The 14,568-nt window shown below is 34.4% G+C and overlaps 2 protein-coding genes and 1 long non-coding RNA gene across 13 annotated transcripts; 1 reads left to right on the forward strand and 2 right to left on the reverse strand.

Moving 5' to 3' along the window:
• Positions 1-830: 830 nt before the first annotated feature.
• LOC139893129 (histone-lysine N-methyltransferase CLF-like) lies at positions 831-3,744 on the reverse strand. 8 transcript variants are annotated; one of them, XM_071876269.1, is made up of 10 exons: positions 3,439-3,744; positions 2,691-2,786; positions 2,552-2,599; positions 2,307-2,446; positions 2,117-2,192; positions 1,923-1,975; positions 1,776-1,844; positions 1,567-1,694; positions 1,291-1,441; positions 831-996 (listed from the first exon to the last, which is right to left on the reverse strand). In XM_071876269.1, the coding sequence occupies exons 3-8, from the start codon at positions 2,582-2,584 to the stop codon at positions 1,667-1,669; spliced, it is 399 nt and encodes a 132-aa protein (XP_071732370.1). In that variant the 5' UTR covers positions 2,585-2,599; positions 2,691-2,786; positions 3,439-3,744; the 3' UTR covers positions 831-996; positions 1,291-1,441; positions 1,567-1,666. The 8 variants fall into 8 exon arrangements, 7 of the variants coding, with proteins under 7 accessions (XP_071732370.1, XP_071732371.1, XP_071732373.1 ...); XR_011774349.1 differs by lacking the exon at positions 1,776-1,844 and having other exon boundaries at positions 1,567-1,632; positions 2,271-2,446; XM_071876270.1 differs by lacking the exon at positions 1,776-1,844 and having other exon boundaries at positions 1,567-1,632.
• Positions 3,745-5,148: 1,404 nt separating this feature from the next.
• Positions 5,149-8,129, reverse strand: LOC139889749 (NAC domain-containing protein 1-like). Its single transcript, XM_071872685.1, has 4 exons — positions 7,943-8,129; positions 7,092-7,360; positions 6,721-6,867; positions 5,149-5,721 (listed from the first exon to the last, which is right to left on the reverse strand). Exons 1-4 carry the CDS (start codon positions 8,127-8,129, stop codon positions 5,254-5,256), a joined length of 1,071 nt encoding a protein of 356 aa, XP_071728786.1. The 3' UTR covers positions 5,149-5,253.
• A 542-nt stretch (positions 8,130-8,671) lies between these two features.
• LOC139893130 (uncharacterized) lies at positions 8,672-12,585 on the forward strand. Of its 4 annotated transcripts, none has more exons than XR_011774351.1 (5): positions 8,672-9,064; positions 9,724-10,074; positions 11,130-11,287; positions 11,385-11,582; positions 11,841-12,585. It is a non-coding gene; the product is annotated as an uncharacterized lncRNA (long non-coding RNA). The 4 variants fall into 4 exon arrangements; XR_011774350.1 differs by having other exon boundaries at positions 9,724-9,870; XR_011774353.1 differs by having other exon boundaries at positions 9,783-10,074.
• Positions 12,586-14,568: the final 1,983 nt, after the last annotated feature.

Here is a 14,568-nt window from a genome sequence, read left to right on the forward strand (position 1 = left end):
ATTGACGGTAACTAGGTTTTTCATTGCGAAAGTATGTGCTAATAGGGTAATCGTATTGCTTTCAAAGTAAATAACATATGTTGTAAAACTATATATTAAGTTATGTAAAACTATTAATCAAAACTATCGTGCATTGTAATTGTATATACTAAAATTTACGATACTAATGTTTTCAATTAATGCTTTCGTGACTAATAATAAAATGTTTTACTTTTTTTAAATGTATTATACATTTTACATCTGATCAGTATCAATACTATCGTTAATATTAAATACATTTGAATTCATTGCATTTTGCCATGTTATTATTCTTCGTCGTGTGTGCTAGATCAAAGTATTCGAACACTTTATTTCACTACAAGAAAAAATAGCTTTAGTGACAAGCACTTTTTGGTCACTAATCATACAAATATAGTCATCAAGTTAAATTAGTGACCAAAATAAATTGGTCACTTTTCGTCACTATAGGTTCGTCACAAAACATAATTAGAGACCAAAATACTAACTTGGTCACTGAAGTGACCAACTAATTATGGTCACTAATATTAGTGCCGAAAAAAATTGGTCACTAGCGTTTACTAATTGTGACCAAAAAAATGGTCACACTTTCTTGTTATTGACCAAAAAGTGGTCACAATTTAGAGACCAAACACTAGTCACAATTTAGAGACCAAAAAGTGGTCACTAATTTTCTATTAGAGACCATAATGTGGTCACAATTGTTAATTCTCTATAGTGAGATAATATGATACGAATGCTCAAATTATGCTATAATTGTTTTTGCAATCAATTAAAACTCAACTTATATATCAAACAAAAACATATCATTTCTAAAATGTACTTGCTAAACTCAACATCTAGTAGTTTTTCAACTTCAATTACAAAATCACAAAAATATCCACAACAAGAAAACAATTTGAAAAACATCAATCTATGCTATAGTAGATGTCTTCTTGGCTAAGCCATCACTACGCTTCTCTTGTTGATCTTGAGTACCTGTACCCGCTTACAATATTCAAAAACTGATATACAAATGACTGAATCATCATTACCAGCTGGTTATCTATAATTACGTAGCAATGTTTGTTTCTACTGGTGTTCATGCCCTACTGTGGTAATAAGTCAATAAAAGCATGGTCAAACTTTGTTGACCAAATTTTTAGCAGAGCCTAACTTTAGAATGTGAGATCATTTTTCTGCTTAAAACTGGAATGAAATGAACAATAAGTAGATAAGTTGTTTCTGCATCAACAAACTGATATTATGATACATAACACTATATATACTAACCGTATTCTCATTAGTCTCAATCTTGCTCCCATCATCTACGGAATCTGCTTTGTCGTCTTGAAACGCTTGGTTATTTTCATGATTCTTCAAGATATAATTTACTTCGACACATGTCTGCAGTGTACCCATAAGATTTCTAGCTATCGAACAGCTGTAAGAATGAAAAAAGATCGAACTAACTAAATATATGATGTATTAACAAACAAAAAGCACGCAAAAAAATAATATTATTCTCCAGAACATTTTTGGACCAAGGCAAAACAATCATGTACTAACCTGTTGTGCCCTAACATATCCAGATCCTACTCTAAAGTTCGCCATGACTCAAAATACGTCATTTGTCTATTGTTATTCGAATTCCCAAACTTGTTTTTTGTCAGTTCGTCATTTCTACCATTAGATCACTGATCAAATAGGCATCTTTGAATATACGCTTACGTAAGCAATGGAGTATCAAACTGTTATGGTAAGAAATAGAAAAATACCTGGAGACAACAATGTGGGGAACAAGGAATATTTTCTTCATTAATATTGTTCCAATTTGGTTTATCAGCCTTATTAGAATAGTTAAGGTTAACTTGACTTAATTATGTATAGGATCAAGATAAATTTTTATCAACGAGGAAAGTCACCTTACAGAAAATACAAGCTCCTGTGAACATCCATGTGATTTACAATCAAAGATCTACCAATATAAAGAAAAGGGATTAATTAACTCGTAATAACATGATACGAATAGCATCAAACGAAGAACGCAACTGGAAAAAATAACCGAACAGAAGAATGTCAATCGTGAACAGTAATGGCATATCCAGAAAGTGCTTACCTTGACGTCGAATGGTCCTAGTTGAGCCAGTAAATCGTAGACAATATCAAATGGTCCAAGTTGTTTAACAATCTTTCTGGGAGCATTAACACACCATAAGAATATTTGTAATATATATTTCATGATCGAAGCATTTAAAGTGAAGTAAACAAACCGAATAATGTTATCTTCAGAGCCGACAAACTCTTACTTATCTTCTTCTTCATCGATTTCTTCTTCCTCACTGTCACTGCAGACAAGAATTTCACTCCCATTTTGATCATTATAAATCCTCCTGCTGACTACAGATTGATATTCTGCCACTTTTTGATTTCTGCATTTTCGTTCAACCTTTTATTACAATAACCAATGTTAACATATATAAAGAAAGTATTAGCTTTAAACACATATATATTATACACTTTAAAGATCCTCGCCAAAATGCAAAATGCATACCCATTCAAGAAAGCCCATGTGGTTATTCTCCATAGAATGCCTAGAGACCTATAAAAAAAATATATATATATATTTACGATCTTTGGGTTAAACATTGACGGTAAGTAGTAGAAGCAAATTCAAACAAAGCAATGTGTACCTGCTGATTTTGTTTACATTTTGGATGACTTAGGTTCTCCTTTATCAAATGTCTTTTGAATCATTTCGGTTGGCTTTAATGAAGCCAGTATCTTTGCTACAAAAAAACCAAAAGGCCATTTGTTTAACCCTATTTTCCCAAAAGTGTTATCACATGCATAAATCTTTTTTCATAGAATCACTGAAACAATATAGAACACGCTATCTTAAATAAAATCAAATAAAAGAACCTCACAAAAAGTTTTTTCAGACAAACCAAACCATCCCAAACACATTTAACTCGTAATATTATAACCAATAGATAGATACTAACATCATTCCATATTCATCCACAATTTTTAAACCTTAACACTCCATACAAGACACAAACATATTTATATTTTATATCTGGAATTATAATAAAATAGAACTTAATTACAACCATAGTTCATAAAACTGAATATAACTAAAATATATTGTCAAATTCTTAATTGATAGCAGAAGCTACTATACATTCTCATTCAGGCATTTCAACATACACGTAGAGTGCAATCACTTTCACTAACCTCCGCACCATATCATCTACATCAATTTCAAATATCTCCAATTCCACACTGTTTAAAAACATGATTCAACAAATAATGTCCAAATCACATGAATGAAGGTCCCAAAAATTAACAAAAATGAACAATAATTGGTCAAGTGAGGTAAAATTATCTAGGTTTACAATCAAAACTTAACAAATTAGTTGCGGTTTATAATCAACATACCTTTAGATCGCATGAAACTTTATCAATTTAAGGAGAACAGTTACCGTTACCCGTCATTCGCCGACAACAGTTTTCGCATCAAAACCGATGTCTCCGTGTATGGCGGAATAACAGTGTGCAAACGGCCGACGGAGCTAGTGTGGCTGAGCGGTGAGTACGGTAGGTGAGAGTGGCGGCGACAGTGACGGCTAGGTTGACGTTGATTTATCGAAGATGATCGAGACGATGGCGGTTTGTAAACGTGAGGAGCCGAAATGTTAATTGAATAAGAGTGGGAATGAATCATATTTTATTTTTTATTTTTGTTGCTCGAAACCCAAAAATCACTAATATACCCTTTTCACCCCAAATTTTCAAATATATATGATCTTGTGGCTGATATATACATTTATTGTATTGTATAACTTAGATATTAATAGTATATAGTTTGCTATGGTTGGGTGTAAAATCTAAAAGACGTCTTTGAGATCATTATTTTTTGGTAACTACTTTTCTAAATTAGTGACCAGTTTTTGGTCTCTGTTGTGTACATATTTTTGTGACAATTATTTTTTGGTCACTAATGTCGTATGATGACCAAGATTTAGTGACGACTTTTTAATGGTAACTATATGGTATTATCAGTGACCAAATAATAAATCGTCACTAAAAATTGGTCACTAATGACCCTTTTTCTTGTAGTGTTTTTGTTGAACTGTTATGCAGATTAGTGCAAGATCAAAGTATCCTCCACAGTTTGTGGAATCACTAATTAGTGTTTGATTTTCTGTTTAATGGTGTTCGGAAACACAGAACTAATTCTTAATAATTTGTAGTAGGAAGTATATGATTGAAGATTTGACGAAGTTGTGTATCTCCCAATATTTCAGTGCAGATGTGTTTCATGACGTCAAAGGGACTGTCGTCGCGGAGCTGAAATGGTTGAGTACTTGTGCTCATTCTGTGCAGAGTATTTTGATACTGTAGTTCTTTGTGGTCGTATTGTAGATTATGAGCATGCGGTAAAGAATGTGGTATTGTGGTATCATTTTCTTAACGCTTTATTCAATAAATGTCTTAAATGTTACTCCGTAATTCACTATATACTTTCCATTTGTGTCCATGTTAGAAAAGTGCTACATAAGATTGTGATTGGCAGTTTGTTTACACTATAGATGAATCTGATGGGTACAGTGTGGGTTCTGTCTTAGTCATGATTGCTTGTTGTAAACTGATAAAACTATTGTAATTACAAACAGTTGACACACATATACAGGTGGGCTGTATCTATTAGTGATTCTGAAGATAAAATGTCTACATGAAGGTATTGTACGTTGTGGATCCTTATAATATCATCAAATATTATTTATTGGTTAGTAAAATTTTTTACTAATTTCCAGCGACTCGGTGTGGACATTGCAAGAATGCAATGTGGTGATAGCAATACACCTTTGTGGTGTATATCATCTCTATTTTTCATTTGTATGAATATAATTTAGTAGCATACCAACACAGCAATACTCCCCTTATACAATGTCACTTGGTATGGCTACAAATAATATTGAACACAATGGCATGTTCAAATATGCATGATCACACTTAAGTTTCATAGAGAATCGAACCGGATCAAACTTTCTAACCAAGGAGTAACTGCATTTAAGCATATGATGAAAACACCAAGTTCAAGTACCATCTACGCTAAACGTTTCCATAACTTCTACAAAACGGTATAGAGTTTAGAAACCATGCACTATTATAAATAAACTCCGACTAGATTATATTACTATACTCAGAATAAGTCATGTTACCTAAAACTTTTGTTCACTATTTCTGTAATTATTTAACGTCCATCCTCAATTCGTTGTTCGTTGCGGTCAAACAGTCAACTCGAGTCTGAAGAATCTTGATCAGCATTTGTGCTCGCATCACTTCAATCTTCCAATTCTCTTTACTAATTGTCTCAATAATGATTTCTTTTTCCAAGTTACTAATGAATTTCAAATACCCTTCAGGCACTGATTTCTCAAGGGTAGAAACGTCAAATGACGAAATTCTGGCCAGACGATTAACCTGATAGGCTGAAACCGCCTCCAATAAAGAAAAATCCTTTAGTGCAGCTAATGAGTAATTTGTTGTTCCACCGTGTGCTTCATTTGTTGTAACCGAATCCTCTGAACTGTTAGCATTGCTCATATTTGGTTCTGTTTGTTTTGATCGTTTGTTAGACAAACATAGCTCGGGTTCCAAATTTAAATCGAGGTTTTCTAATCTTTCCCTCTTGCAAATACCAGTTTGAGCACCCTCCTGGTCTCATCAACAAAACACAAAAGATTCAAACTTTATGGAGAAAAGAAAATAAAAGATTCAAACTTTTGATCGTATACAACTTAAATTTCGAGTAAAATAAACTAAGATAGCCTAGTGGTTGGGGCCCTCATTCCTTGAAAGAGATCCCAGGTTCGAATCCTTTCCAGGAATATTTAGTGGTGGTCAGGGATGGGTTGGAAATAGCCAGGGAGTAATTATGTTGAGTTGCGTACATCAGAGTATGGGGTCGGATTACCCGCCCTCCCGGGTAGCCAGAACATGGAAAACCTTTTACATTTGACCTGGACTAACGCTTAAAACTCGCAATAGAAAAATTACATTATTGCTGATTTTTTAAGGAAAAATTAACCGTATTCTGCACTAATTATTACTGATTTTTTAAGAAAAGTAATTGTATCATGTAGGTGTGCTTACGACAATCAATTGCAACGCTTAACGAATTCAAAGATAATACTGAGGATGAATTTTTTAAAATAAAGAAATAGTGTAACAAGATAGAAAGCAGGTCACACATTTATAGTTTGTGACGCGCAAAAATCAGACAAAGTGTTGCTAATTAAATACTAGGGTTTTGCAGTTTTTAATAAACCGCCATCCTAAACTATAAATTTCATTAGATGATATAGTTTTGGATATCGTAATCAACTATTGACATACTAGCTAATGTACAAAGCTATATATGCTAACAAAATTGATAACCTACAAACAATGTATGTTAATTGATGCATACTAGGGCACATAACGTCACCTATATATGGTATTCTCATATACTATATATGCAGACGTGGATTAGCTAAATATAGTACGCACAGTACGCAAACAATGACCATCTTCCTTGATATATATATATATATTGATAACGTTCCATAATGATGTCCATTCGTGTTCCATATAGTGGACTTGTTTCATGCACGTCTCAACATTTGATTAGAACTATAACGTCAAATACTAACAACTTAAAAGCAGAAATAATACCTGCACAACATCAACATCGTTTTGAGTTCCATCACCATTAGCCGTTTTATCATCGTCCCATTCTTCCTCAAGAAATGGTGCATAACAATGTCCAATTGGCGGTCCAAGCCCACTCTTTTCGAATATTCGGCACAACACATATGCATCCTATTTTTCCACATCACCCAGAAAAAAAAAGTATTTCTATCAGTTAAATTATAATAACTAAATACCAAACAAGGGAGCCGGTGTGCTCGTTCTTCCTAGTTATAAAAAAAAAAAAAAATTGATTTATTGACAAAACGCCTAATTCAATACTAGAAAGAGAATGAAAGAGAGAGATGTACCAATTAATTACATAATACAAGTAATCATATGTGATCCAAACTTACTTGAGCTAGTTGCAATTCATGGTCAGGAAGTCGATATTCATGCATGACCCAATCTGTGCGCTCGCTACTTGCGGTTCGACCCGTATGAAAAACTAACGTCTTCTTGAATCCTATTGTTTCTTCGTTGTGTTGTATGGCCCGGTCCTGCCCGGTCGACTTCCAAAATCCTTGCTTAGTTACACGTTTCACACGAAAACCAGTACCATAATTCTTGTTAATAGGACTAAAGAAGTACCATTCTTTGTCTCTTGAATTCAACAGAGAGAATTCTAAAAAACAAAAAGTCACAAAAGATCAATAACCTTATTATGCTGAAAAACACTCACACACTTGTACATCATTAAACAAGTTACAAGACTTTAAAACTAATAAAGTGTTTATACAAACTTAATCAGAAACGAATGAAACTTACGTCATCTGTCCAACAAAGCTTAATATCGACCCATAATCGTTACTTTTTTTTTTTTCCCTATATATTTACTGAAGGAATTCACTAACAATACTCAAGAATCATGTTGAAATCAAAGAACAACAAAATGTCATACAATGATTATGGGGCAATATAATAAATATGCAAAAAGATGCATAAAGATCATCGTGTTTTATGTATTAAACACGTCACCTAGGGCATATAATTACTTACAACAACATTTCAAGATAACAATCTTAAGTATTAATTATCTTTACTAAAGCGATATTTACTTCAATTTCTAAGATTGAAAGTTTCCCCAAAAACTAAAACAGAAATAATTCGCATTCATATATAATTATTATAACTATAACTATAATTATAATCATAACTCATAATTTTAATCGTAAACAAGCAAATGAGAATTAATTTAATTTTATACCGGGAAGTTGCCAAGGTTCAGAATTGTAAATATCAACTTCTGCGACTGCTTGATATCGAAAAGGTTTGCCGAAAACTTTACGCTTTAAGTAATAAAGCACGAGTTCATCATCACTCGGATGAAATCGGAATCCAGGAGCGAGTGACGTCGGCGGCACGGGCACCGGCACCGTTAATTTTTGACTCATATTGATTGGTAAGAGAAAATTGGATTAAAAGAAAAAAAGGAAAAAAAAAAAAAAAAAAAAAAAGATTATGAGAAAGGTAATGACATTGTTTGATTGATGATTGAAGGTAATGCAAGCAAAGTAAAGCATACAAAAAAATTGGTTGCCGGTGAATGTAGAAACCCTGGTGACTCTTAGACACGATGATCAAGAAATTGGCTATTTTTAGAGCACGGAGAAAAAAATATTAAATATAATCGCAACCGTTTCACTATTCTAGCTTTATACGGAGTACTAATTTTTTTATTATTATTATTTTTTTTTAAAAAGCCAATGTATTATTTAAAAATCTCTACATATTACAAACCGTAAAGGATTTGCTGACGTGTAAAGCTGTCAATCACTCCATCCATTCACTTCCACGTGTAATTATCCTATTGGTGGCAATTTTCCCTTCAAACCTATTGACAAAAGGACACATGTCCCAATAAAATTAATATGTATTCTCACAACTATAAATACATCTCTTTTCTCTTTCTCCTATCAGAAAAAAACACAGTCACCATTATCACCGCCGATGCAGGCCTGTACCGGTCGTAAATCGAATCGGCAATACCACCAATTAATCCGTGACATTTTTCTGAGCAATACCGTATAGGTTTGAATTAGTTTTAGAGTTTCACTAAGTAACCGCTTCACATCTTCCTCTCATACAATCTGTTTATCTGTCAGATTCATCAATCATCTTCATCATACAAAACGCAAAACTGATCTTCATCTCCTACGTTTCTATTGAATTGTTTGCTAAACACCGTCAACTCTAGGGTTTCGTATCGATCAAAAAAATGTCATTATGTATTACACCACAACTGAAATGGGTCAATAGATGTATGTAATGGTGAATATGAATACAATCACACCGGAAATTGGTGATTCTTCAAAAACATGTCATTACTGTATGTAACCCTAACTCTGTAATTTCAAATTAGTTATATTAATTGATTAAAGTTTCAAAATTAGTCAAAATTTTAAAATTAGTTACATTAATTCTTGCGATGTATGTAACTTTTATTCTTAAAAACAGTTTCGTTATTCTATTCAAATAGTTTTAATGAATTCATCTTTTAACATTCATGAATACCAATTTTTCAATTTGTACAATGATTTTATATTCTTTTATGTTGATTGGAACTTTTTTTTTTATTTGAAAGGCAGTTGATTGGAACTATTTTTAACATATAATACATTTTTAGTTATTAACTTGAGATTTGTTCGAGTATGTTATATAAATGATTATATAAATTTTGGATTTGTATATGACGAGAATGAGCGGATACGTTATTGAACATGTTGTAAACTATTCAAAAAATGTTATGATGTATGATATGCTGGCAATTATCTTATAAATTACATATAATGTTATGTCCATCTGTATAAATCTGTGGGAACTTATTATCACTGACTTATTGGATGATAGCTTAAAGCTATCCATCATTGATGTTATTGGCTTCGACTTGATGTGCATATACCTGTCTTTTTATGATTTTTTTTACGTTGTTGTTATCATCAAAATAATCAATTTTGAAATATAATTTTTGGTTACATCATTGTGTAGGGTACTGTTTTTCTAGAGGGCATCAAATCTACATATTCACATAATGTGTTCTTTTGTAGTTGTCTTTGGTTGACAGAGCTTACTACATGGGTTGAACTGATAAATTAATACATTTTGGTATCTTTCTAGCCTTGGCAATTGTTGCAAGTGAGTGAATCTTTATAAAAAGCATTTGTTGATTTATCTTCTATTAAGCATTTTTTATTAATGATTTTCCTACTTTTTTGGGCCGGAGGTCCTCTTGGAAGCAATCTCTTTATCTGTCGAATAGAGAGAGGGAGGACTTTCTCTACTCTTGTGAGTGTTTCACTTGGAAGCAATCTCTTGATCTATCTTTATTCTAGGATAGAGGTAGGATTATCTACGTCCCACATCCCCCATACCTCACACATGTGGGATTGGGTCTGTTGTTGTTGTTGTTGTTGTTGTTGTTGTTGTTGTATACTTCTTCCTCGATTATGATTCCAGATGATTATTGTATTTTGGGTTTGGACATAAAAATGAAGAAAGATATGCTGGATAAATGATTTTGCTTTGTGTTATATCGCTCTCATATAAGTACTGTATTTTGTTTTTACTAATTCGTTTATGTTGAAATCGACTTTTTGTATAAAAAACTAAAACTAATGATTTGGTTTCCTTCATTGGTTTGTATAAATTAATTGGATTTTCTACTAGCCTTTACCCATTTGTTGACAGATTATAGAACCCGATCTTGTAATGGTTCAAGATATTACCCCATCAAGAATAGAGTGTGCCATCAAGGTTAAGGTTATTAGAATGGGGGTTCAAAAGGGGTTTGGATAATGTTAATGCTTTTAGAAATTAATGGTAACCATCCTTGACAGTTTTCTTTTGTCAAAATTAGTTCAGATTGAAACGTGTCAAAGTGATTGGGGTTAAAATGGGTTAAAAGCAGTTTCGGGTTAAACGGGTCAAAATTAATTTACGTCAGTACGGGTCAAATTTGTCTCAGTTTAAGACGGGTCAAAATTAGTTAAGGTTGAAACTGGTCAAAATTAGTTCTTGTCGTAACGAGTCTAAATTATTTCAGGTTGAAACAGGTCATTTTAGAATGGGTCAGACTTCATCAACTCATATTGACTCAGAAACACTTTGGATTCCCTTTTAAAATGTTTTAAAAATAGTTTATGCTTTAGTTAAAATTTCAAATTCAAAAACAATATTATACTACAATGATTATCATTAAGTTATATAATATTATTCAGGAGGTTAGACATAAAAACACCTATATTAACATGTTTGACTTTATCCATCCATTTGACTCGCTCTATTATCATTATGAGATTAACCCCAAATCAAGTCGAGCTAATTGTATGCAAATGAGTTTAAATTACCCAACAATAAATTTGATAAATTAACTAACTATTGTAATGTTTTTTCAGCATACCAAAAGCACCATCCTTTGGCCTTAGAAGACGAAATCTGGCGATTAGTAAAGATTAAAAAGATGGTGTTATTCACAAACGATTAGCAAAACATCATACACTGTAAAAGGCTTTCTGAAAATGTGTGTTACCAATCCATCCTTACTATGCGCAAGGTAAGATGATCATATATTCAGATTTTTATGTAATATTCACACATCTGTTCCAAAAATACAGGATTTAACTTCAATTTTATGTTTTAAATTATTATAGCTACTTGGTAGATCGTCTAACAAGACATAAGAGATGATAATTAATCATGCCAAAAAATGTGTGCTAGATGACAAGATGTACACATACCCATGTGGTGCAAATGGAATCGGGCTTAGGCTTGATTTCGTTATGAACGTCTTAAGTACAACTTTTGATGGCCAAAATCTACCTTTGGATAAACTCTCCATGTTTCAAATGGTATATACTTCATATAACATATATTCTTAGTTAGAATAAGTTGATAGTGGTTTGGGGTTACAATGGGTCAAAAGCAGTTTTGGGTTAAAACGGGTCAAAACGGCTCAAAATTAGTTATAATAATTTGATAGAATGAATATAATTGTTGTACTACAAACTAATGGGTATACGGTTTGATGTGTGTATGGGACAACTCGATATTGCAATATGTTTGTTATTTATGTCGTTTACCAATTTAATTTCATCATTATAATGCAGGTATAGAACCAGTCACATAAATGTTAGTAAATCCTATATTACACGAGGTCGAGAAGATACCACAAGGGAATAGTTTGGAGGTTCTTTGTGATATTTTGAGATCGGGTGGTCTTCAGGGTGAGAAATATGAGCATCAACCGGACATGTTTTTTTGCAGCTGATGATCTTGAATATGAGGTTATTAATTACGTTCATATTTTGTTGACGAAAGGGGTATAGAGTCATTTGGGTGGCAATTTTCACCCATTAACTTACGAGTCGGTCATTTTAGGTCAATTTTTTTACATTACAGTTAAATTGAAAAGAATTGCAAAAAAAAAAAAAAAAAAAGAACAGGACTGTTAGTTGAAAGTCACTCTTAAGTAGTATTAAATTAATAGTACTTCCTGCTATTTTTTCTATAAAAAACTTTTATGATTATCGAATTTGAAATATGGATAAGTACTTTCTAATTATATTTAACATTGTGTTCAAGCTTTTCTGTTAACAATCAACCCACCCACCACCCATTTTACTCGCTCTTTGTAATTATTATATTTAATGTAGTTTAATATTTTTCCACTTTCTAAGTTAGTAATTAGAACCTATTTAATGCATGCTGTTTTTCCTTCTGAACGTCTTGGCATGGTGACTTTCAGGGTCGCTCTAGAAAGCATCTTTAACAAGTAATCTCAGGAATATTTATGTTTATTGTCTAGACTAGAGGTGTCAATTTTGACCCATTGGAGCTCATCTTACTGGATTATCAAGGTTATATCTTGCTGGAATGTCTCTGAAATCAAAGGTTAGAGGAAGATGGTGGGGCAGGTGGTGCTGGCGGTGCAGGTGGAGCCGGTGGAGCTGAAGTGGATGGTCCGGCTCTGGGTGGAGACGGTAATATCTGTGGGTCGGCGGGGTACGGCACCAGCCGTTTACGAGCAGTGATCCTACGACGCCGACCATAAGCGTCAGTGACAGTACGACCAGGAATTATGCCAGCGAAGCGATACCGCTTCTTCGGCGGGGTAGAAGGTGCCTGAATCGGTCGGTCAGCGGGATCCTCCTCATCACTGGAGTCGTCAGATGAGGTGTCGTCTGAAGAAGCATCGGTGGAAGAACCGTCGTCTGAATCATGCGGTGGTGGCGCGGGTGGCTCAACATATCCGAAAGCGGCCAACATCTGTCGGTGTCGGCCTGGCGTAATCACGGCTAAGCGGCCGTCGGCAGTGCGTCGGCAAGGTGTGCGCCAGTGATTACGGAAGGGACCTTCCCCGAACTCCGCGGGGATCTCCATGCCACCAATGCGAGCCAGTTGCCTCGGGGGTCTGGAAGAAGACGCCGGGATAGGCACACTAGAGCTAGCTCCAGAACTAGAGGCGCCGGGGTCGCCAGTGGGTGTCGGGGCCGGAATGTCGGCAGCAGCAGCAGCAGCAACAGGTGCAGCAGTGGGTGGAACAACGGGGCCTGAGCCGCTCGGGATGTCAGTAGGTGGAACGTCCGACATCTGAACAAGGAAAAATAAATTTTCCATGTCAGTATGTCATAAAGCAAGCAAATAATAGGCCAACAGTTTAATTCATGTATAACAATAAGTAGCATGGCAATATCAGTAATCGTACGAAACTAGCATGCAATCGAAAGCGAGTAATAGCATGCAGTAGTGAAATCACGTAGTAGCATACGGCATATAGCAGTAACAGTAAGCAGCAGCATGCAGTAAGTTCAGCGGAAACAAGTAAACTAACAAGTTGTAGATTAGCCCTATTAGTGAATCCTACTCGGGTCGGTCTTAGACTCACTAATGCATCCTAATTCCCTACAACCAATGCTCTGATACCAAATGTGACGCCCCGTACTAAATCATCATGTACGGACCATCAACAACAGGATCATTACAAGGTTAAGTACTATATGCGTTTTCAAAACAGAGTTTACATTCATAAATAAAAGTGACGTCATGACATACGTCAATTGTTTTACAAATCAAAAGTATGCTTCGCTAAGTAGAAGCATTAAATAAGTGTACGTGACCATAATGGTCGTTGCATAACATAAGTTCATAAGTAAAAAGTTTGAATGCAACATAAGTAGTCATGCGATAACAACTCTAGGCAGCGGGTTCTACAGCACGACTAGTAAGATAGCGGAAGCGACTTCAAGCACCTGAGAAAATACATGCTTAAAAAGGTCAACACAACGGTTGGTGAGCTATAGTTTAAGTATAACAGTAATGTAAGTAGGCCACGAGATTTCAGTGCTACAACGAGCGTTTCAAAAGTATGTAAAAGTATATGCTTAACCGTGGGCACCCGGTAACTAACTTAACGTTTAATGTACCCCCTTAAAGTGCACTTGGCAAGTGCGTATAACCTCGAAGTATTAAACACTCGTTAAATGCTAGCGCTACTAGCCCGAGTGGGGATGTCAAACCCTATGGATCCATATCTAAGATTCGCGTTCATGGTTCAAAAACCAATGATTAAACGTTACCGAGCTAAAGGGAATGTTTCTGCCGTTATATAACCCACACATATATAAAGTTTAAGTACTCGTGCCTAGTATGTAAAACATAAAATCCGCATGCATTCTCAGTTCCCAAAATAAGTTAAAGTAAAAAGGGAATGCTATAACTCACAATGATTAGTAGTAATGGTAAGGTAGTAGTCGGAAAGTGGTGTGCAAGTAACGGTCCAAACGTCCTCAACCTAAGTCAAATAGCACTAAGTCAATCAGTCGTCTCAAAAGGTTT

This window comes from Rutidosis leptorrhynchoides, chromosome 2 (genome assembly GCF_046630445.1).
Source record: "Rutidosis leptorrhynchoides isolate AG116_Rl617_1_P2 chromosome 2, CSIRO_AGI_Rlap_v1, whole genome shotgun sequence".
Taxonomy (NCBI): domain Eukaryota; kingdom Viridiplantae; phylum Streptophyta; class Magnoliopsida; order Asterales; family Asteraceae; genus Rutidosis; species Rutidosis leptorrhynchoides.